The 22809-nt window shown below is 56.5% G+C and overlaps 1 protein-coding gene across 2 annotated transcripts in view; it reads right to left on the reverse strand.

Annotated features, from left to right (window-relative positions):
• Positions 1–18712, reverse strand: part of GPR137B (G protein-coupled receptor 137B) — a 44664-nt gene extending 25952 nt beyond the window's left edge. For both annotated transcript variants that reach the window (XR_004900795.1, XM_028531395.2), the window contains exon 1: positions 18147–18712. Coding sequence is in view for 1 of the 2 variants with exons in the window: in XM_028531395.2 (XP_028387196.1) it covers positions 18147–18515 (369 nt within the window). In the remaining variant the exon portion in view is untranslated. The remainder of the gene's footprint in view (positions 1–18146) is intronic.
• Between the last annotated feature and the right edge of the window lie 4097 nt (positions 18713–22809).

The raw sequence follows: 22809 nt of genomic DNA on the forward strand, positions 1-22809 counted from the left end.
CATAGTCTGCCACACTTAGGGGGACTCACTCAGGTCACTTACCCTCAAGTCACTCTGACACGCCACTGCCTATCCCAGCAGCCCCGCCACCACCCACAGCATCCCCCGCCCACACACTCAGCTCTGGGCAGGGTGCTGTCAGGAACCAAAGAAAAACATGACCAGCTCTGCCTTCCTTGGGCTCACAGTCACAGTGAGGGGTGAGACGTGCACAGAGGAAGCACCAGGAGAGGCTGACCCGCAGGCCCTAAGCTTGGCACGTGGGAGCTCACGGAGCTGATCTGTAGGTTGCAGACTCAGCCTCGTGGTGACGTCAGCCCTTCTCAGCCGCACGCTGCCCCGGCTGGCCCAGGCAGCTCCTGGTCACCGGAGGTCAGCATGAGTGTGTGATTGTACCAGGGTCGGCTCAAGGCTACTCAGCTCCCAGCTCACGCCCACCACTCGGCCAGTGCTGGGTCTCCGGTAGGTGGAACCCGCAAGATGACATACCCAGCCAGCCAAGAGCTGTGAATGTAGGTGACACTCCCAACTGGGAGTGTAGCCCCCCTCCCCAACCACCTTCCTTTATACACAAAAATCGACGCTGCTGGACTTCCCACAGCCCCACCCCTGCAGCTCCATCCACTGGTTTGGTGCTGGGTGGGCTTAACGGGATCAAGTGCAGCAGCACGACCTCTATGGACAGCCTGCACCCCAGAGCACCCTCCCGGAACACTGCAAAGGACAGCGGTTCCAGCCAGGACTGTCCAATACTTGGTCCAGTACTCCGGCCCTGTAAGCAGTCAGACCCTTTGCCTCAACAATTCCACTTGTAAGAGATCATTCGGAGGCAGGGCTTCTCGTGGTGCGCCCACAGAATTGGGAATGTTAAATGTTACTGGAAATAAGTGTTGCGATCAAGCCTACGGAGGGCTGCATGGCCAAACAGGTTTTCTTCCCGGCAGCAACTCCCAGAGCCTTTGCGAGGCTTATGTGGTGTGAACCTTCAAGCGAAACACGGGGCTGCAGCAATTTCCAAACTGACTCGGCCACTGCAGGTCTTCCCAGGAGTGAGTGTTTCTGGGAACCCAGACCCGGGAACACTGCCCTGGGGCACTAAGCACAGATGGAACGCTCCCTGCAGCCCTAATAGTAGTGACAATCACAATAATAATAAAATAACCACAATAAGTGAGAAGCGATGACAAGTTTCAAATGATGCTGAGTGTTCACCCCCTGAACATGAGCTCCAATCAAGCATGAGGGGTCCACGGGGTTGGTGACCCCAAAAAGGACCCACAGCCCCACCCCGTAGAATGACCTGTGCAATAAAAGATGGGGAAGCCCCCCACAAAACTCCAACTCAGATCACCATGACGTCCCTGCCTGCCCAGAGGAAGACAGCTGTCACCGGTAAAGGAACAATCAGGCAGTCAATCATCATTCTATCCTCTCTAAGCTGAGGGCAAAGGTGATGACTTGAAAACAAGCCTTGACCGTGATCTGTAAAAGTTCTATCCACTCTCGGTCGTTTCTGGCAATTGTATGCTTTGAATACAACTGGGAGTGTTCACGCTGTGCTTGGAAACACTTTGTTTATCCTTCAAGCTAATCTTTAACATTTCTCAAAGTTGTATTTAAGTTCCTGGCATATTAAACTGAGGTATACACCAATACACATACATATGTATATACATATATTAATTACAGTACAATTTTTGTTCTCCCTAATTTAAGGGCATAAATGTCTGAATTAAGTGTTTAAAAAAATCCAAACTCGCCTGCCCACCCCACCCCACCCCCATCTGTGCTCCAAGACACTTCACTAACAAAGGTCCTCTGACGAGGGCCCAGAACTGCAGCTAAACCTCCTGGGCCGAGGCTGGGACCTCTCATCAGCCTGCCCACCTTCTGACGTCTGCGCCGGCTCCCACTGGCCCCGGCAGGGACTCGGCTGGAAAGAGAATGATCATGAACTCCGTTTACCATGCTGCCCACAGCAAGGGCTCAGCCTGCAAGTGCAAAGCCAGGCCCACAGACTCAGAGCAGAGGGAGACCAGGACTGTGAGGGAGCACCTGGGGAGCACGCACAGCCAGATGAAAATGCAAAGGTTCCACATTCAGACGGGTGGTGCTCACGATGGCTCAGCTGGAAGTGAGCACTAAATCTGAGTTCCAGAATTGTGAACATAAGGAAAAGCTGGTCCACACCCTCGAGAAACTCAGAGTCAGACACAGACATGCCAGCAGAGTGGAGCTGTGATGTAGTGTGAGGAGGTAAGGGGAGGTGTGAGGAGGTGTGGAGACGTGAGGGGTGGTGTGGGGACGTGTAAGGAGGTGTGGGCAGGTGTGAGGGGATGTGTGGAAGTGAAAGGAAATGGGAGAGGATGTACTGGCAGGTGTGAGGAAGTGTGAGGTGTGATGTGAGGTGGTATGAGGATGTGTGAGGAGGTGTGATGTGAGGTGGTGTGAGGAGGTGTGATGTGAGGTGGTGTGAGGAAATGTGAAGTGTGATGTGAGATGTGTGAGGAGGTGTGAGGTGTGATGTGAGGTGGTATGAGGAGGTGTAAGGAGGTGAGGTGTGGTGTGAAGTGTATGGAGGTGTGAGGAGCTGAGGGGAAGTGTGAAGATGTGAGGAGGTGTGAGTTGGTGTGGGGGCAGGTGAGGAGGTGTGGGTAAGTGTGGGGGTGTGTGGAAGTGAGAGGACACGTGAGGATGTGTTGGGAGATGTGAGGTGTGTCAGGAGTTATGAGGAGTTGTGAGGTGAGGGGAGGTACAGGGAGGTGTGGAGAGGTGTGAGGAGGTGTGTGAAGGTGTGAAGAGGTGTATGGAAGTGGAAGGAGGGAAGGTGTGAGGAAATGTGAGGAGCTGAGGTGGGGTGTGAGGACATGAGGGGAGGTGTGAGGGAGTGAGAAGTATGGGGAGGTGTGGGGAAGTGTGTGGAGGTGTGAGGAGGTATGTAGAGGTCAAGGGAGATGTGATGTGTTGGGAAGTGTGAGGAGGTGAGGGGACGTGTGAAGAAGTGAGGGGAGGGGTGAGGTGTGGTGTGAGAAGGTGGGGGTATGAGGCAGTGAGGGGAGGTGTGAGGCTGTGTTGGGAGGTGTCAGGAAGTTTGAGAAGATGAGGGGAGGTGGATAAGGGGGTCCCTGGGGCCCAGCAGGTGACGGTGACAGTGAACACAGCACAGGTAGGTGGAGAACTGGACAGAATGTGAGTCACGTCTGAACCCTGTAAAGGAGAGAGGAAGGCAAGGAGCCGGCCAGCAGCAGGGCAGGGCCTTGTGGTCAAGCCCCAAAGACCCCAGCAGAAAGGGGCCCGGGTGGAGGACAGTCGAGGTGTCCGTGCTGCCCCGGGGTCAACAGCATGAACCTGGCAGCTGGCCGATGGGGGAGAAGAGAGCCCATGGGGACAGCGGGCAGCAGGAAGTGGGTGTGGTGTGTCAATTCCAGAGCATCAGCTGTGCTTTAAAAGTGTGTTTGCAAGAGTTCCGGCCAAGATGGAGGTACAAATAGAAACCTTTTGCTTCCTCACACAACCAAAAGGAGGATAACAACCCATCTAAAATCAATAAACAATCAAAAGCACCAGAAAATCAAACTGCATGGAACTCTGACAACCAAGGAATTAAAGAAAAAATCAACCAGAACAACCAGACCAGTAAGGCGGTGGGCCACGCTGGCCGACTCAGAAAAACCGCAGCAACTCGGGGGACCAGGCAGGTGGGATGGCTGCGGTGAGGCAGGCTGCACGGGAGGGGCTGACTTAAGGGGAAACTGAGACTCAGAGCCAACTGTGGACTATGGCTGGGATTGCCGAGATGGGAGAAACTCCCAGTCTCACAGGAGAGTCTGTTGGAAAGTGCGCTAGAGACAAGTGAGCGGCCGAGCTGCACTGTTCCCTCTCTAGCCCCTCCCCCACAGGCAGCGCCGCAGGGCAGCAAAGAGGGCAGGTTGCCCTGCCCGGGTGAATACCTAAGGCCCCACCCCCTTACAACTTCTCAGGTGCGCCAGGACAAAGAAATATGGCCCAAATGAAAGAACAGAACAAAACTTCAGAAAGAGAACTAAGCAAGGAGGAGATCACCAACCTATCTGATGGAGAATTTAAAGTCCTGGTAATCAAATTGCTCACAGAAATGATTGAACTTGATCAAAAAATGAGAAAACAAATGAAGGATACCCAAAGTGAAATAAAGCAAAATATTCAGGGAACCAACAGTGACAGGAAGGAAACCAGGACTCAAATTAATGATTTGGAACAAAAGGGAAAAATAAATATCCATCTGGAACAAAATGAAGAAAGAAGAATTCAAAAAAGTGAAGAAAGTCTTACAAACAAACCTCTGGGACAACCTGAAATATTCCAATATCTGAATTGTAGGGGTGCCAGAAGGAGAAGAACAGCAGCAAGAAATTGAAAACGTACTTAAACAAATAATGAAGGAAAACTTCCCCAATCTGGTGAAGGAAACAGACTTCCAGGAAGTGCTGGAGGCTCAGAGAGTCCCAAAAAAGTTGGACCCAAAGACAAACGCACCAAAGCACATTATCATTAAGTTACCCAAGATTAAATATAAAGAAAGAATCCTAAAAGGAAAAAGGGGAAAGGAGACAGTTACCCACAAAGGAGTGCCCATAAGGCTATCAGCTAATTTCTCAAAGGAAACCCTGCAGGCAAGAAGGGGCTGGAAAGAAGTATTTGAAGTCATGAAATGCAGGGACCTACATCCAAGATTGCTCTATCCAGCAAACCTTTCATTTAGAATGGGAGGGCAGATAAAGTGCTTCCCAGATACGATCAAGTTAAAGGAGTTCATCATCGAGCCCCTATTATATGAAATGTAAAAGGGACTTATCTAAGAAAAAAGATCATAAATATGAACAGTAAAATGACAACAAACTCACAACTATCAACAAATGAACTGAAAAGAAAAGCAACGAAAACAAAAACTAAGCAAACAACCAGAACAGGAACAGAATTTTATCACATGGAGGGAGTTCAGTGGGGAGGGGGAAGGGAGGAATGCGGGGAAAGGTACAGGGAAGAAGAAGCATAATTAGGAGGCATATAATAGACGGGGAGAGATAAAACATGGTATAGGAAACAGAAGACTCCAAGAACTTAAATGTGCAGCCCATGGACACGAACTAAGGGCGGGGTGAATGCTGGAGGGTTGGGGGGCAGGGAGGAGTGGGGACAAAGGGGGAAAAATTGGGAAAACTTATAGCCTAATCAATTAAAAAAAACTGAAAAAATGTGTTTGCGAAATGAAAGGTTCTTCAAGGGCACTGGACCTACATCTTTTTTTTTTCTTTCATCCTCACCAGAGGATATGTTTTTATTGATTTTAGAGAGAGAGGAAGCGGGAGACAGAGACATTGATCAGTGACTCTCATATGTACCTCAACCAGGGGTCGAACCCACAAACTAGGTATGTGCCCTGACCGGGGATCGAACCCACAACCTTTTCCGGTGTACAGGTCAACATTCCAAACAAATGAGCCACCTGGCCAGGGCTAGACCTTGTTTTCAGGTTTGAGGGACCCAGGGTGTGGAGGAGCCCAGGCCCCAAAATGGCAGAGCAGAAGGAGAGGCGGAACCAGGGGTGTGGTGGAGGGGCTCTGTTGGGAAGGCAGACGGGCTGGACGCGGAGGCAGGAAGGAGGGGCAGCAGCAGAAGGTGGCCACGGATTCTGGACAGTGAGGCAGGGCTGGAACCCTGAGGTGGAGGAAGAGGCCCAGCCGCTTGTTAGGGAACCTTGACCGGAACCCCACAGTGAGGGAGACAGGGCCAGGCTCCTCTTCCCCCTCACCCCCTCCACACCTACACTGTCTGTGCAAACAGCAGTTTTCCCAGGGCCCCACAGGGTGGTGGAGGGGTGGGAGGATGGGCAGGGAGCGGGACCGAAGGTGACACCCGGGAAAAGCAGCGGTTTCCGTGGGAAACCCCCTTCATCTCAAGGCAGCGAGGCGTTTCCCCAGATCACAAATCCCTTTAGGTCCCAGCCTCCTTCCTCCCACTGCAGATCTCACCCAGAAAAATGCCAATGAAAGCAAAATCCGGTGACTTTCCTGAGGTTCCATTCGGGTCTGAGCTCCAGGAAGGCCTGAGGTGAGGCCGCAGGGCCTGCCAGTACCCCCCCCCAACCCCCCCCTCTGAGGCCTGGCCCCCTCGCCCCCACCTGTGGGCACGCTCAGAGCCCTCTGTGACCCCAGGCCCTGCACACCACCTTTCAGATGACGCAGGAGGCCCAGAGACCAGGATGTGACGTACTTGAGCAGGAGGATCTAGAAGTAGCTACTGACCTCTGCCCCCCTTCCCCAATAAATCACAGTCCCCAGATGTCACCAGCTCTGTTCCCAACCTTGACCTCCGGTCTGCTTTGCTCCTACTACTGAAGTTGGCATTCGTTGTCTGACTTATTTTCCTGATGCCCTGTTGGCTGCTTCTGGTGGAAATGCCCCAGAGTTCTCTTCGTGGATAGGGCAGCGACCCTTGTGCATTCAGCAGACGAACAAGAGTGACTTCTGTCCCCAGAGGCAGTGTGTGACGACTACATGAAGCACTGTGCATCCGTGGGCTTCATTCAAAACCTCTGTGTCGACACTTTGCTTTACAAATACTCCAACGAAATGCAGCCCATGTCCCGGTGTCCCCACTCCTGGGCCACCCCTCCCTGAAGTGCTGCTCCCTTAGCCGCTTCGCAGTCCTCCCTCCTTAAGAGGCTCTGGACCCTGAAGCCGGACCCCTGATCCCATGTGCCACGGTTCAGCCTGGGGGTGAGGCCCCTGGGAGACCCCAGGAATAACGGAGCCAGTCTGAATCTAGGTCAAGCACAGACTAGAGTCTAAAGAAACCAGTATGTTATTTGCAACCGCCAAGATATGGAGGCAACCTAGGTGCCCCGCGATTGACTAGTGGGCGAAGAAGGCGTGCTACGTTTACACAACGGACTGTCACTCAGCCGTAAAAAAAGAGTAACATCTCACCATTCGTGACAACACGAATGGACCTGGAGGGTATTATGCTAAGTGAAATAAGTCAGACAGAGACAAATACCACATGACTTCACCTAGATGTGGAATCTAAAAACACGAAACAAATGAATAAACAACACAACAGAAACCGATTCCCAGGTACAGAGAACAAGCCAATGGCTGCCAGGGGGACGTGGGAAGATGGGGGAAAAACAGATCGGGTGATGTGGAGGGCATTTCACTATAATTAGTAAAATAAAAAGAATACTGAGTAACATAAGAACAAAAGAAACCAGCATCTCAGGCATACACACAATTTATAAATTAGTATGCATGCAAATTCACTTGCCTGTTACAAATTTATGGTAGGATTAAACTTTATTATAAAATATGTCAAGTCCACACAAAGAAATAACACAGCAAAGACTCGTGTACCTGCCACGCAGCTTGGTCAAACTGGAATACTGCCACACTGGGCACCACCAAAGCCCCCAGCTGGCCCCCCCATGGCTTAGTGCTCACTGCCCTGCCGAGGTCCCCCCGACCTGACCCCGGTGCTCCCACCCCAGACAGGCTCACTCTCCTGCTGCATTCACAGGCCACATCTTGCCCCATCTTGCCTGTTGCCAGACCCGCCTGCAATGTGTCTGCTCACCCATCGTGATGTGTGTGATGTGCTCACCACGTGTGGATGCTGGACGCCAGCTCCAGGCCGTGCCCTGCACACTGAGGTGTGAAGCCCCACCACGCACAGGCCACAGCTGCATCCGCCCATGGTGCGGGGACACAAGAGTGTGGACTCAGGAGCTCGCGCCCCTGGCTTTGAACCCCGGCTCCACCTGGGACCAGCTGTGACTGGGGAGCCATCGCCTAACCGCTCTGGGCCTCTGGTCCCTCATCTGCAGAGCGGATGGGTTTTGCGGGGAGGAGGTGGACTGGGACATGTGGACACCGAGTTTGCTGCCTCTGCCACTGCCAGCCGCCTTGTGTATGTTCTCAGACTGTGACTCCAAACCACGAGCACAGACACTCTCTTGACCATAAAAGGAGCCTCCGCACTCAGAAAGTCCGGCACCACTGACACATATGCCATTTGCTCACAGGGCCGCCCTGCGCTGCCCACTTCCTGACAGAATGCAGAAGTTACGCAAACCCGAGGGCCTGGCGTCCTGGCGACCGTGACCCGTCGGAAACCCACACGGGGGCTCCTCCCTGAGTGCAGCTCATCTGGTCCACTCTCTGAGGCAGCAGGTTCTGTCTGCAGCCTGCCCATGCTCTTAAAGCCACCAGAGTCCCTGCAGTCCCGGCCACGGGACTCTGCGTGCAGCAGCCTGAAGCCACGTGGGCTGTGTCCAGGGGTGCCAGGCGCCCAGGTGAGGTCCTCACCTGCCAGCTCCTGTGTTAGAGCCTGGCGAGCACGGGGTCCACGGAGCGAGTCCTGCTCACTTCCTGGTCTCACGCTGCCCCTCAGAATGCAGAGCCACCAGAACTTAGGGCACTTCCTCATCTGTGGCCTCAGACCAACAATGACACTGTTCCCCCTCTGGGCTTCCATGAAAACCAGCGTCCCCAGGGTGTCCTCAGCTTCTCCAGCCCCCCAGAGAGCTGCACTGTCCTGACGCCCAGCTGACCCGGCCCCGGGATGCCCTCCTCCAGCGTGTGCGTGCACATGTGAGTGTGAGTGTGTGTGTGTGTGTGTCACCCCCACTAAGACTCGGTGCCCCACAAAGTGAGGACTCACCTTACCTGTCAGCCCTACTCTGTGCTCATTCAGTAAATGGTGAAGGGTCAGAGGCCTCATAGGCGAACCCATCTCTACCGCTTCCCCCCTTCCCACGGCCCCTCCTGTTTCCAGTTCCCCTCTCTCCTCCACCCTCCAGGGCTCCGAGAGCCTCCATCTACCAGCGAGCTCACTAGCTGGGCCGCCCTGGGCTGGGCCTGCACTGGTAAGCCCGTGAGGGGCAGGGGGCCATACCCCTCCCTCTGAAGGCTCCCAAAACCAACCTAATGACACAGACCACTTGTCTCACTCCCCCTGCTTTTCCATGTTGTCATCTGAGCATCTGGATTTGGGGCCGTGGCTGGCCAGACTGCCACGAACCTGCCCCTGATGAACTCTCTCTGTCTCAGCCTTAGAGTCCACCTGTGAGGTCAAAGGTTAGTACCTTGTCCATTAAGGCACCTCTCCTTTGAAAACCTCGAATGCCAGGAAGGGCCTTCCAAGAGGGCAGCCTGCACCCTCCGGTTGTGATGCCCGGCAGGCGCACTCCTAAGTGGGCCCCGCAGCCCAGCAGCAGGCGGTCACACAGCCCCCGAGCTGCCCCTGCCATCCCGCCGACTCCCAGGGGCGAGCGCCTGCCCGCTCGCTGGCCCGAGTGGACTCTGACCGTGTGGATCAGCCTCTCAGTCTCATGAGTGGACAGGGCTGTGGCCACACGAGGTACCACTATCCTCATTCTGTTTCTGAGCTGCTCCTACCACAAATGCGGTTCGTCTTACCAGCCAGGGCCCTGCCTCCGGTTGTTCCAAATGAGCTGAAACAAGGTGTCACAGCCGAGCAAGCCGGCCGGGCTCCAAGGCTCCACGAAGGAAGGCCCCCCCCACACCCCATGCAGGCCATCATCTCACCACCCACCCTGACCCTTGTGCTCAATTACGCAACAACCACAAAATAAGTTATGCGGAATATGCCTCTGTTTTTCCCCAAAAATAACTTCCTGCCTCTGAAGTGAGGATTCGGGGTTCCCTGGAACGCCGGCCGTGGCTGGAAGCTGTCTCTGCCTCTGTCTGTCTGTCCCTGCCTCTCTCCCACTGCATGAGGACACGAGGAGACAGCAGCCACCTGCAAAGAGGAAGTGGCCGCTCCACAGCCCGGCCCTGCTGACGCCCTGACCTCGCCCGTCCAGCCTTGGGAGCTGAGGAACAGGTGCGGCTGCTGCAGCCGCTGGAGCGGACCGAGGCAGCGTTGGAAGATGCTCCCAGAAGATGCTCCCGGTGGCCTGCCCACCCTCACGCCTCCCCCAGAGCAGTGACAGAGGCTGCTCTCTGGGCTGCCCCCAACTCACTGTGGACACTGGGCAGGGCCTTTGGGGACAGGGGCTGGGATGGCGAGAGAGAAACCACATCCCAACAGAAATAAGGAAAGGAACTGAGAAAGCCCCACCCGAAGCAGAGGGGCCTCGGGTGGGGCCAGCATTTGCCACCAAATCTGTGAAAGGCCGGCTGTCGTGGGAGGAGGGGCAGACCTGATGGGCGAGGACGGGCGTCAGCCAGCTCTGTCCCAGGCCTCCTCACCTGTCCATCCTCACGCTGGTCTGGACCCCAGGAAGCTGCCAGAACAAACCAGGGCCAACAGGTTTGACTCCTGTTGATACAGCAGCAAAAGTCACCAGTTCTTTTTAAAACGTCTGTCTTAGCGGGAGATTCACACAGGAGTGAGAGGGTGAAGTAAGCCCCCAACCTTCAACTAGAAACATCCCCCAGTTCCCATCACCACGGTGAGGACCGTCACTAAGTAATGCTGGCCAACAGCACAAAAGACACGTTATTTACGTGCTCTGTTCCGCCTGTTCAACGCCAAGTTCCCAAAGGCAGAAGCCTGACCTCAGTCCGGTGTGCACAGCGTCTAGAGAAGGACAGGCACTCGAAACCACGCGAGGAAGCAACCTGAACATCCATCGGGGGTAGACGCATAAACGAGCTGTGCTTTATACAACACGGACATGCTGTCCAGCCTTGGACAGGGAGGACACACGCTGCAACACAGAGGGACCTCAAGACATGACACCAAGTGACAGCAGACACGCTACAGCAACGCATGGTGTGAGCCCTTTGGTGTGAAGGACCCAGACGTGGTGACTCCACAGACACAACAGACTGGTGGCTGCCGGGCGCTGGGGTGAAGGGCCATGCGGAGAGAGGGCTCAGGGGGTTCGGGGTGTCGTCTTTCATGGGTGACAAAAATGTTCTGGAACTAAATAGAGGTGACAATTGCAAAATAATGGAATGTGCTAAATGCCACTAAGTTGTTCCTATCAAAAGGTTAGTTTTTTGTTATGAGAGTTTTCCCCCAATTTTAAAAACACGCTTCTTGCCCTGGCTGGCGTAGCTCAGTGGATTGAGCGCGGGCTGCGAACCAAAGCATCTCATGTTCAATTCCCAGTCAGGGGGGCACATGCCTGGGTTGCAGGCTGGGTCCCCAGTGGGGGCCACATGAGAGGCAACCACACATTGATGTTTCTCTCTCTTTCTTTCTCCCTCCCTTCCCCTCTCCAAAAGTAAGTAAATAAAATCTTTAAAAAAAGATTTAAAAAAAGAACATGCTTGTTGAGTGGATGGAATGAACATCCCTGTTCCGGGGGACACCTGTGCCCCTGTGTGAAAGCCAGGCCCAGGGTCTCTGTGGAGACAGGCGCGTGCGTCTGTCTCATCAGGACAGAACAGGAGGGCGGTCCTGACCTGGGCTCACCCGCTGCCTGTGCCTCTCCCTTTCTGCCCCAGGTCACGCATGACAAAGCAACCGTCACATCACCTGATGGGAAACACGGCCCCGGACACTATCCAGTGTGGGAACCAGGGAGAGTGGAGCAGGAGGCAGGTGCTACCTGGGAGCTGGTCTCATCACACGCAGGCACCTACCTACCAGGTGTTCTGCCGGCTGCAGCACTTACCAAGTGTCTGACACTGAGTGGGGGGGCGGTGCTCACACAGCCCCAAGACGCCCAGCCCACCCTGGTTTGCACATCCCGAGCCGCTGGTTCCCAAGGGGAGGTTCCCCTTGTGTGCTGGGGGTGGGGGGCAGGTGGCCCGTGGCACCCCGTTTCTGCCTGCACCTGTCCTTCCGAACAGCGAGTGGCCCTTCAGTGCAGATACTCCAGTCTCTGACCCCAGACATGGCAGGTGGGTGACGGGTCCGATGTGCTCCCTGAGTGAACAACACTCTAACTACCGGACCAGGCGCCAAAGCTTGTTTCCCACTCACCCAGCAGAAATCACAGGGCAAAGGCAGGGACAGCTCGAGACAGGCACCCGGCTTGTGTGTCCCCGTCCTGAGGACCGAGCCCAGCCTGCAGCCTGCTCTTGTGCACGCTGTGAACATTAAAGTTTTCATCTTTTTAAGGAGATATTACACAAACACGCGACGGGGGCTGTGTCCCTGGCCCGACTCCCACCGGGCGTCCGTCGTGAAGCCCCCGAGCCCGGCGGGACAAGTGCACTTTGTCCTCTCGACTTCGGCCACAGGATTACATATAAAGTGAGAGGCCGGCAGCCCGCGCAGACCTCTGCCCGGCCGGCGTGTGCCGGGCTGTCTGACCTGTCTGTCTGCTGAGGCGCCTTCTGTCCGGGGGAGGCTGGCCTGTCGGGGCAGAGGCAGCCCCGAACACCAGGGAGGGGCTGTCCCCTCTCACTGGACCAGGTGACCAAGAGCTGACAAAGCCACTCTGGGAATCACCTGACATGTTTTAAAATCCTAAGAATCTGAGTGATGTTCTGGAGGAGTCGCCTTCCCTTCTGTCGTGTTCTCTGGCCACCTCCAGATGAGCCCTCCTGGGACTGGCGGACTTGGGTGGTGGGCACCCCGGCGGGGACGGGTCCCTGTGTGCCAGTGGACACAGCCCCGACAACCCCCCACCCCAGGGAATGAAGCCCACCTTAGCCCAGGACTCATCCCCCTCTCCCGCTAGTCCTGAGTGTGGGGCAGGCTCCGGAGCAAACCCCGGCAGGTACCAGGGAGCGTGAGGCCCAGTGCAGGCTACCTTGGGGCCGGTGGGGTCCTGCAGGAGGACGACACAGCCACACCAGCTTGGCCTCTGCTGGTGGGAAGTCAGGCCTTGCGGTCAGCAAGGCTGGATTTCGGTCCCACCGTGAGAGTCTCATTGTCCCCAGGAGCACTGAGGGCATTCGTGACATCTGGTCACCTGAGGTCGGCAGGGGACCCTCAGGCCCTGCAGCAGCAACACTGGTGCAGAGGGGAGCTGGTGCTCCAAGGGGTCTGAGAGAGCGGGCCGTGAGCCAGAAGTTAGGGGGCTGCTGATGCTGCTCCCTGGGGCAGCGGTGGGCACGGCACACTGGGCGTTGCTAACAGGAAACGTCTCCGGTCCCGTATGCGGTTGCGCTCACACACACGTGTAGACAGGCAGTCACACAAGCGCTCACAGAAATTCACACGGGCATGTGCTCTGGCACATACACACGTGCTCACACACAGCCACACACACGGGTTCACACAGGCGCTCATGGGGGCACACACACAGTGAAGGTAGGTTCATGGTGGTGAGTATGTTAACACAGTTTATCCTCCTGTTGTTACCGATTGATTATTGCATGCTTTTCCACACAAACAGCTGAACACCTATTTCTGCCCACCCTGTGCACACAGCTCTGGTGGCTGTGAGGCCACTGAGTGACCCGGAGGAGCCAGGGCCAGGGCCAGTGTGCAGCGCAGAGGTGAGGCCACGCCCCCTCGCTGGCCCCTGAGTGACCGTGGGCCCCGGCTCTGAAGTCAGGCACTTGGGGACAGGCGAGCCACGTGAGTCTCTAAGCCTCTGTCTTCCTAATCCCCAAGAGGCCTAGAGGCTCCCCCTTCCCAGCTCCTGACTAGGGCATACCACAGGGGCTGGTGATCATCACCCCTGATGCCACTGGGCCACAGCGAGGAGACCCCCACACCCCTTTCCCGGTGGGTGGAGGGCCGTGGCCTAGCAGCCCAGTGCCACCCAGCTCCCAGTCAGCAGGGACGAGGACCCTGGTGCCTGTGGCGTTAGGGTGCGTGGCAGCAGGGCGCTGGCCCAGCTGGGCTCTGCCTCCCCGGTGGGCCGGTGAGCTGGGCCATGTCTCTAGAAACCTCCAGGCCCAGCGGCTCCTGTACTGGCCTCTGGGTCTGCTTGGCATGAGGTCTGAGGGGCTGCACTGGGAGCAGCTGCTACCCAACCCCCACCCCCATGCTCTCCCTAAGGCAAGGCCAGCGTCACAGCCAGGTCACACTCATTGGCTGCAGCTGGGCGGACACATCGAACAGACGACACGTGGGCTGGTGCGGGCAGAACACCAGGGCCTGACCCTCAAGAACCTGGGTCCCAGCAGTGAGACGCGGGTGGAGCGGCCTACCGGAGGGGGCAGAGCAGAGGGGGCCCCCACTTCGGCTGCCCCCACCCACCATGAGCGGCACGGCTGCCATGTTCCTGGCGAGGAAGGCCGGCACCCTGGGGGCCAGGCCGGGATTCAGACCCAGCTCTGCCCGCGGGATGCCTGCTCCTTCCGCTCCAAGGCTGCCTCCCCAGTCACAAGGCCCTCATGGGCACGTGGTAACCCAGGTCTTGTGGTGAGTGCCAACACCACCCTGCCCCAGGTGCCCCAGGCCCCCATGAGGACCCCCTTGTGGCTCCCCAGTCGCCCTCTGAGACGCAGTGTGTACTGGCTCCTGCGTCAGCATCCATTTGTCACACCACCTCCCCCCACGAGGGCTCACTTCTCCTTTCCTGCCTCGCATGGCAGGCAGGGCTGGAGCGAGGCGAAGGGGGCCCTGCTCTATCCACCCAAACTCAGGACCCAACGGCCTGAGGCCCAGACCCGCCAGTCTGAGAGCAGCAGCAGGGGTCGCCCTGATCTGACGTCACCGGGCCCTCTGCCACATCACCACCCGCCACCCACGGCCCTCTCCCCAGCTCTGCGGACAGATCTGCGTGCCCAGAGGCTGCCCGGCCCGGTGGCAGAGGTCACCGCAACGCTCAGGCCTCAGGGTCCTGCCCCGCTCAAAACCCCATCAGGAGGCCCGTGAACACGACGCTGCTGCTGATGCCGCTGCTGGGGCGGGAGGGAGCTGAGGGTCTCCCGGGACTGGCATGCCGGCCGGAGCCCGCAATACCAGGTCCTCGACGCTCCGTGTTCCCAGGAGAGCTGCGAGCCTTCAGGCCAGATGTGTCGCCCCCAAACACACACACACACACGGCTGCTGAGAGTCGGCAGAACCAGTCCAGCCACCAGCACCTCCACCCTTCGCAGCCTGTCAGAGCAACAGGTCGTCGGAGGAAGAGGACAGAGGAAGAGGACAGTGGAGAAGTCATCATCAGCCTGTGCCCAGGAGCGCAGTGCTCAGGGTGATGCCAGCCCTTGCCCCGGGTCACTGAGGACACAGCGCCAGGGTCCTACTCAGGGGTCAGGAAGAAAGGGGGCCCGGCCCCGCTCCCTGACAGGTCCTTGCTCAGCTGGGAATGTGCTGCCCAGCAGATGCGGACACCAGAGCGAAGTGGCTGTGAAGAGAGCGTCCTGGCAGAGGCCAGCCTGTGCTCGCAGGTCCGAGGGTCCTGGGAACGTGGGATTTGCAGGTAGCAGGGCCCCCAGACAGGCAGGGAATGAAAAGGAGCAGGTGGAGGCCTCAGGGAGGCGCTGGGTGGGGAGCAGCCTGTCACCTGTGTGGCCCCACCTGAAGAAGGGACTGGGATGGAAGAAGGGAAAGGACGGGGACAGAGCAGAGGGAGGAAGCCAGGATGAAGGTGACCCCATGACGTGGACACAGCCACCTGGCAGAGTCTCGCACAGGCAGAGCGAGACCCGGAGGTGGACAGGCACAGAGTCACGCAAGACAACCCTGCCCCACCCTGGGCCAGCCCCAGAAGAGCCAGATTCCAAAGATGATGACGGGAGAGGCCACAGGAACAGGGCACACCCCTGCCCTCGGACCTGGATGGACAGGACTGAGGCAGGCACAGCTGTGTGGGCATGCTGAGACCCTCCTGCAGGGCCAGGGGGCGGTAGTGAGCAGGCAGGGCCAGGCACTGGCTGGGAGGCGTCAAGGGCGTCCCAGCCACAGAAAAGAACGTTCCTTCACCTCTCAGGACCCCCTTCCAGTTCACTGCGGGCCCTCCCCTTCGGCCTCAGGAGCTGGCGCAAACCCACCTCATCCCTGAGGACCCAGGGTCCACTCAGGTCTCCCAAAGGCTGTCTGTCCCCCTGCAAATCCCTGGAGTTGTTGAACTGGGTTGTGCGAGCTTTTTGTCCCCACCCTGGTGGTCGGCTCCTGAAGCAGCAGGAACCGCGTTAGCTGAGGGCATGTTTCCCCCCTGTGAGGGGTTTCGAATGCTCCACCCTGAGGGATAAGCCTCACGCTCCGATGTCACAGATGTGGGTCCACCAAGCACTTACCCTGTGACCTTGAGCGAGTCATCTGACCTGTCTGACCTGCCGCCTCTAAGAAATGGGGCCCCTGTCAGTACCTTCCTCACAGGGCTGCTGAGAAGAATAATTAAGACACACCCCTTAGAACTGTGCCCCGACACGTGGCACCTGCTGCTGAAACGGTGGCGGCTACTGCACCCCACCCCCCCACTCCACAATCTGCTTTACTTGCTCTGAGATGCTGCAACCAGCCCCCCTCCACCAGTGGTGATTCCCAAGCTCCCCTGGTGCTTCCAGTACTGGGAACCTGTGACAGTGGAAGAGGAGACGTGGGGGGAGGGGGCGGGACAGAGCAGTGCCAGAGCTGAGAGCAGAAGGGTGGCCCCTCTGTGACTCCCCAGAGCATCAGTTTTGTCAAGTGGCCGGGGAATGGCTTTGCTCTGCCAGGTCCCAGGTGCCAGCTCTCAGGCACTACCCTCTCCTACCAGCCACCCTAGAAACAGGACAAAAGATCCAGAAACATAAAGAAGGCAGGGCCGTGGCCACGGGCCTCTGGGCCTGAGTGGCTGTCTGCCGGGTCACTCTTTCCCTTGCTCAGCATTTACTCCCAACCAGCAGATGGTGAGGGGGAAAAAACACACACACAAAAACCCGTGCAGCATCTGCCCCTAATCCCGCCGCAGACTCTGCATGTGATTACCAGGGCAGCCTCACCAAGGGCCAGGAATGACGATCGATGTGCAATATGACCCTTGTCACAGTTCCTGAAGTAACATCAACCCACCTGACTTTTGTGTCTTGTGGAAACCAACCCCTTTCGAGCCAATGAAGAAGCTGGAGTGTCTGCAGAGGAGCTGGCTGCCTGAGCTGGTTTGGGGGCATCAAAGTAGTTATTTGGAGACATAACACACATTGTTCATCCACCGGAAAAATCCGCGGAGATGTGGGACTAGTAAGAAGGCTCTGGTGTAGATCCATTTTGCTATGAGTACAATAGTTGCTAAGTAGTGCATAGGCTATTTTTCAGCAACAAGTATTTCCTCCAAGTTTTTAGTCAGGGGCTCCTACTACACCAGAGCAATCAATCTTTTTTCTACCTTATCTTTGTTTTAATCAATGACATTTTCTTTGGAGAAACAGACACTGTCCAAAGGAACAGAGCGCTTGCCTGCACCCAGCTCCTGCCCAGGAGGCAGCTAGTAAATGACCCTCAGCAGGCCACATGCCTGGGCCTTCCCCGTGGGCTCAGTCCTAGTGCAAGGGACGTTTCGGTGCTCGGAAAGCTAGCGAGAATCAGAGATGGCGAGGATGGCGGTGGTGGGTGCGATTAAACTTTACACAATGCTTAACGCGGTATTTGCCAAGTACTTTACAATTACTCTGCTTTCACTAATGCGTGTTCTCCCATTAGCTTATTAACAATGCTCCCCATAAAATGACTCCTGTAAAGGCGCCCCAGCAAACGTGCAGGCTTGCGCTTGGGGCCTGACGCCCGCTCGGTGTCACCCAGGACTGCTCTCTGGCTCTCCTGGGGAGTGAGTTAGTAAGTCCTAAGTCGGTGGGGCTCCTGGCCTGGAGGTTCCAAACGTCTCACCCAAACAAGCACGGTCCCACCTGCCGCCACCGCTCAAAAAAGTCAGTCTGGTCCAAAAGTACAGATGACCTTTCCAGGCTGGGGTGAGAGGGCAGAGGGAAAATTGTCTAGAGTTCATCTCCCAGAGGACACACCTGCTAGTACCTCTTCTGATGCGTGAACTAAGAGGCTGCGCGCCAGGCACCCATTGGATGGTGCTTCGCTAAGGGCACAGACTCACAGGTGGCCGTCCGGCCCTCACTGTCCTCCTTCGCCTTTTGGGGGGATGAGAGGGCGTTCCCTGAGAAACGCTGCAAGTAGGTAGGACAAGCTCAGACGACCCAGAAGCAGTGCCCCCCTCACCCCGCACTCTCAACCTCTGGTTCTGCGACTGGCCCCGCGCTGCCATCGCCCCCCCCGCCCCCCCCCCCCGCCACCAAGCGCTGTGCGGGGCCACTTGCCAGGTGAGCCCTCTCCAGGTGCCTCCCGCCCGCCCAACTCACCTGCGTGAAGTACAAGTTCATGAGTGTGAGGGTGAAGAACTGGAGGCACACGGGGAAGCAGTAAAGCAGCCAGAAGACGAAGGGACTGAGAGAGTTGGCCGCCACGAAGTCCCTGAAGTAGAAGGAAAAGAGGACCGTCCGCAGGGAGGCCCAAAAGAGGCAGAGGAAGAGGAAGACGCTCTGGTAGCTGAGTCGTTTGTGGCCGTAGCGCAGCACCAGCCAGAGCTGCAAGTAGATGAACACGAAGAGCAGCGAATAAAAGGCAGTGTAGACGCTGGTAAGGCCGAGCTTCACGTAGGGGGGCACGGCCGGGGTCAGCGTGGGCGGCAGCGAGTCGTTTCGGAGTGGGTCCCAGCGCGGAGCCGCCATCGAGCCGGGGGCGCTGCGGCGCGGCCGGGGGCTCGAGCCTCATCCGGGCCGACAGACCCCGCGGGGGTCTCCGCGCATCGCTCCGCCCGGCCGGCTGCGGGAGGAAAGAAAACAAGCCGACTTCCTCCCGGCACCACATGATTTACGGGGCGGCCTTTGTCTGGGATTGGCGGCGACGCACCTCCGCCCCACGCGCGCCCCCGCACGCACTGCGCGCCCCCGCTCCGCGCGCGCGCGTCCTGCACTGTGCCCTCCAAGGCCAGCCTTGTGTGCCCACCACAGCGCCCCACATTGCGTGCCCCACCCCACGTTCGGCCCCTGGCGCCCACCGGCGCCGCTCCCCCACTGTGCGTCTCCGCCTCACGCGCCCCCAGGTGCCGCGCCCCCGGCCCCCGGCCCTGCAATGCGCGTCTCCGCTCTGCGCGCCCACAGGTACCGCGCCCCCACCCCGCACAATGCGCGTCGCCGCCCGCCCTTCCCCAGGTGCTCCGCCCCTTACCCTGCTTGTCTCCGCCCCGCGCGCCCCTGAAGCCCCAAGGGCCGCGCCCCCCAGCCACCGAAGACCCCCGAGACCGCCCGCCCGCCCATGCCCCTCTTGGGGTAGAGCTCCGCGCCTCGCGCTTTCCGATGATTACTTCTTGTTTAGCAGAAGTTAATTCTTTTATTTCAAAAACAACAAACTTTACAAGTCTTTTTTTCTTTTAAAAATAAAACGTTACGACTCCGTGCCTGCTCATACTGGGGTGATGCTTATTTCTAAATCTAGAAATATCAAAGACGGTTTTTGTTTTTGAGGTCAAGTTTGTTAACTGGGAAGGAAGGAACGGTCCCATGGCGCCCGTTTGTTCCCGGAGACCCGCGCCGCGCGCCGCACGCAGTGCGCCCTAGCACACAGCGCGCGGTGGGGACGCTGCGCCCCTCACCTCTTAGTTCAGCGGGTGCCCGGGAGTGCAGGGCGGCAGGCGGCAGGGGGGAAGTAGCACCACTCTAGCCCTGCCTCCCATTGCGATCCAACCCTCCCAGTAGGGCTGTCCCTCCGCTGGACCAGCAAGCTCCACATTTGCTGCGGCTGAGCGAGTGGCTGCTCGGAGGCAGTGCAGTCGACTCAAGTTTTTGTCCCAGGGCGCCTCTCCAGCCTTATCCTGGGGGCGCAGGTGGTGTACAGCGCTCTGCGCGAGGAGGGCATGCCCCGCTGCCTCTGGAAGCATTTCCGGGCGAGCAGTTCCTGTGTACAGAAGAGAGGGACCCGATTCTTCAAAGCTCGGGTAATTTCTCGTAATTTAGTTCCTTCTCTTAAATTACTACAAGCCGACCTTAGAAACACTGCCAGTTCGGTTCCAGACCACCACAATAAAGCGAGTGCTAATCTTTTCGCTGGTGGAGGGTCTTGCCTTCAGATCGTAAAAAAACACAAAACCCTCGAAGACCCGTAAAGGGGGGATGCCTGCATTCAACTCCCTACCTAACTGTGTGGTCTGTTTCCTAACCGGGCCCCTCAGACCCCTAGTCCAGCCCTGCTCTTCCTCCCATTTATTTAGTGTTTACACCCTTCCAACGTGCTTGGGTGCTTCATCAAGGGCAAGTGTACCTTTGGCGTCAAGTTCCTTTTCTAGTTCCACTGCCCTCTCACTCTCTCCCTATCACTATTTATTTGATCCCCTCAATCCATTCTGCACAGAGCAGCTGGAATGCTCTTTCTAAAGAATAAATCTGACCATGCCCTTCCTATGCTTACATTTCCTTTCACCTTCCGCTCGTTGTTCTGAGGATCAAGTCCAAACTCCTACTCTAGCTTGCCTGCTGAACTCTCTTAACAGGAGAGTTAACACCTCTTAACACCCGGGGCCAAGAAAACTCTCTCCTCCCTGTCCTCCAAGAACTGAACAAACCCCCTTGTGTAAGGGAGTCACTTCCTCCAAGAAGTCTTCTCAGACCACGCCAGCCACCATTCGCTCGGGCTTAGACGAGGTGCATTTACAGAGCATCCTTGCATGTTGTCAGTCGCCCCACTTGTTTGGGAGTTTCCTCGGAATAGAAACGACATGTTGTTTAACAAAGTCTTCTTCGTGCTTGCCAGGACATCAAAAAGAAAAAACCCAACTTTCCATTTTATTACACTGAAAAGAATGTGGTTTGTCATCAGAAGCCCCAGCTGTGACAAATGTGTCCCTAAGTAGGACCCCCAAGCATTGTCCCTCTCTTTCCTGGAGTCGGTCGTGCGAGGTTCCATACCCATCCTTCGCTTGGACACCGTCGGTCAGCCGAGATTGTGGGCCCCCTGAAAAGCCTCCCAGAGGTCCCAGCCCTGTAGGTTCATGCAGTGTCTTTCTCACACTGCAATTTGTGTGTTTCTTCCTGACATCGAGAGCAACTACTCTTCCGGGTCTCAGATCCTCATAGAGTGACATCCTAAGGAATGTCGAGGTGACTGCAGTTTCTACAGATGGAATCGTGGCGTGGCGCCAGAGCTGCCATACCTCTGAAGCAAGGCGGAAAGTCATCCTTGCTAGATGAGACTAAGCAGCTTTTGGAGTTCGTTGTTCACTGGGAATGAGAAAACAAGTCGTTTTCCTTGAGGGACTATGTTGATGTCACCACCTTATTAAGTTTATGATGACCTGTGGCCACTCTCCAAGGCTGTGCGTCTTCTACATTAACTGGACAGTCTCGGGGGTGTTATAGGCATCTATCATTCCTGTGGCATTCAAGCTCCGTCTCAGAATTGGTATGGGCCCCAGATTGTCTGCTGTTGACTTAGAGAACTTCCGGTTTGCTTCTGTTACGTGGGCTATTATGTAGATCACACAGGGCTGCCCAACTGTTTTGGTCCTGGGGACTCACGATCAATCCCTTTCTGTCAAAGATATCTGACAGGCAGGAGAGTCTGATCCCCAGACTGGCCCTGGGCGTGGGCGTGGTTTCCATGACTTCTGCTGAGACCGTCTCCCCTCTCCTGGTCGTTGCGCCCCGCTGACCTTGGACAGCTAGGATCCTGGACTCTGTTTAACACCAGCAGCACCGTGTGTGAAATAACCATGACAGTGCTTGTAAGAGGTGGTGGCCCTTCCCTCACCGATGCATCTCTCAGAACCTCTACGAGAGGAGTATCTTCTGGTCCCTCTCAGGGGCGGGGGTTAGGGGATTGGTGAGTGGGTCATGCACAGTATGTCCACACAGACATTCCCAGTTCCTCAGATTCCTGCTCCTACGTGATGTTAAAGAAAGTCAGGCATCTTGACCTCTCTTGGTGTGGGTCACCAGGATTCATTCAACCAAGTGACACTGTCTTGGGGAGAAAGTGTCCTGTTCTTCTCTCCCCGCTGAGGCACCCTCAGGACTGGTTCCCATGAGCGTGCCCAAGGCTTTTACCAAGGTAAGGAGAAAAATATTACCATTCCTTTGGAGTAGAATCTCCTCCGTCAAGGTTTGGTTTTGCAACATGAAGGACATGTTCGTATCTACCTAGGGTTTTGGTCTGAGGACGGAAGAGGGAGGCACAAAGGGACTTGCATTCCTCCTTGCAAAGTGACTTCCTGAGGCAAGAACATTATGGGTCTTGAAGCAAGTGGGGAGCAGTCTCTCTATCCAGGGAGCAGGGAAGCTGTGTGCTCTCTGCATCCTCAGGCTCCTAGGTCCCCGCTCAGAGTCCCCAGCGGATGGAACAGGAGCAGGTTGTGCAGCGAGCGGATACTGTGATCAGGAACCCACAGAACTCCCTGTTGGTTCAGCCACTGTGGTGACAGAAGTCCTGGTCTGCAGACCGCCTGAAGCCAGGGTTCAGGCTGCCTCCGTTCACTTCCTAAGCTTTCCAGCCACTCTCATCCATGACCCCTCCACCCACAGTTGTGGGTTCTTGGTGCCCTGTGCTGTTCTCTTGGTTTCTCAATGCGCTAACTTCACTGTGCTGGTGGCATTCACTGCAAGTGACCACAGGGATCATTTGTGCCCTGAACTGTCTTAATACTGCCTGAATTGTTTTTGTCCTTACATCCAACCGGACCGTGTTATCAACCTCAGATCCTCTCCACTCCTGAGGGTGTGTTGCTGCCGCCACCCCTGGGGTCAGTTTCTGAATTTCTCAGGATTCTTTTTTTTTTAAATCATTGTTCAAGTACAGTTTTCTGTCCTTTAGTCCCATCCCAGCCCACCCACCCATCCCTCCCCACCTCCCTCCCATTTCTACCCCCCCCCCCCCAGTTTTTGTCCATGTGTCCTTTATATTTGTTCCTGTAAACCCTTCCCATTCTCCCCTGAAATTCCCTCCCCTCTCCCCTCTGGTCACTGGTCAGCCGGT

The sequence above is a fragment of the Phyllostomus discolor genome, chromosome 15 (genome assembly GCF_004126475.2).
Source record: "Phyllostomus discolor isolate MPI-MPIP mPhyDis1 chromosome 15, mPhyDis1.pri.v3, whole genome shotgun sequence".
Classification (NCBI taxonomy): Eukaryota; Metazoa; Chordata; class Mammalia; order Chiroptera; family Phyllostomidae; genus Phyllostomus; species Phyllostomus discolor.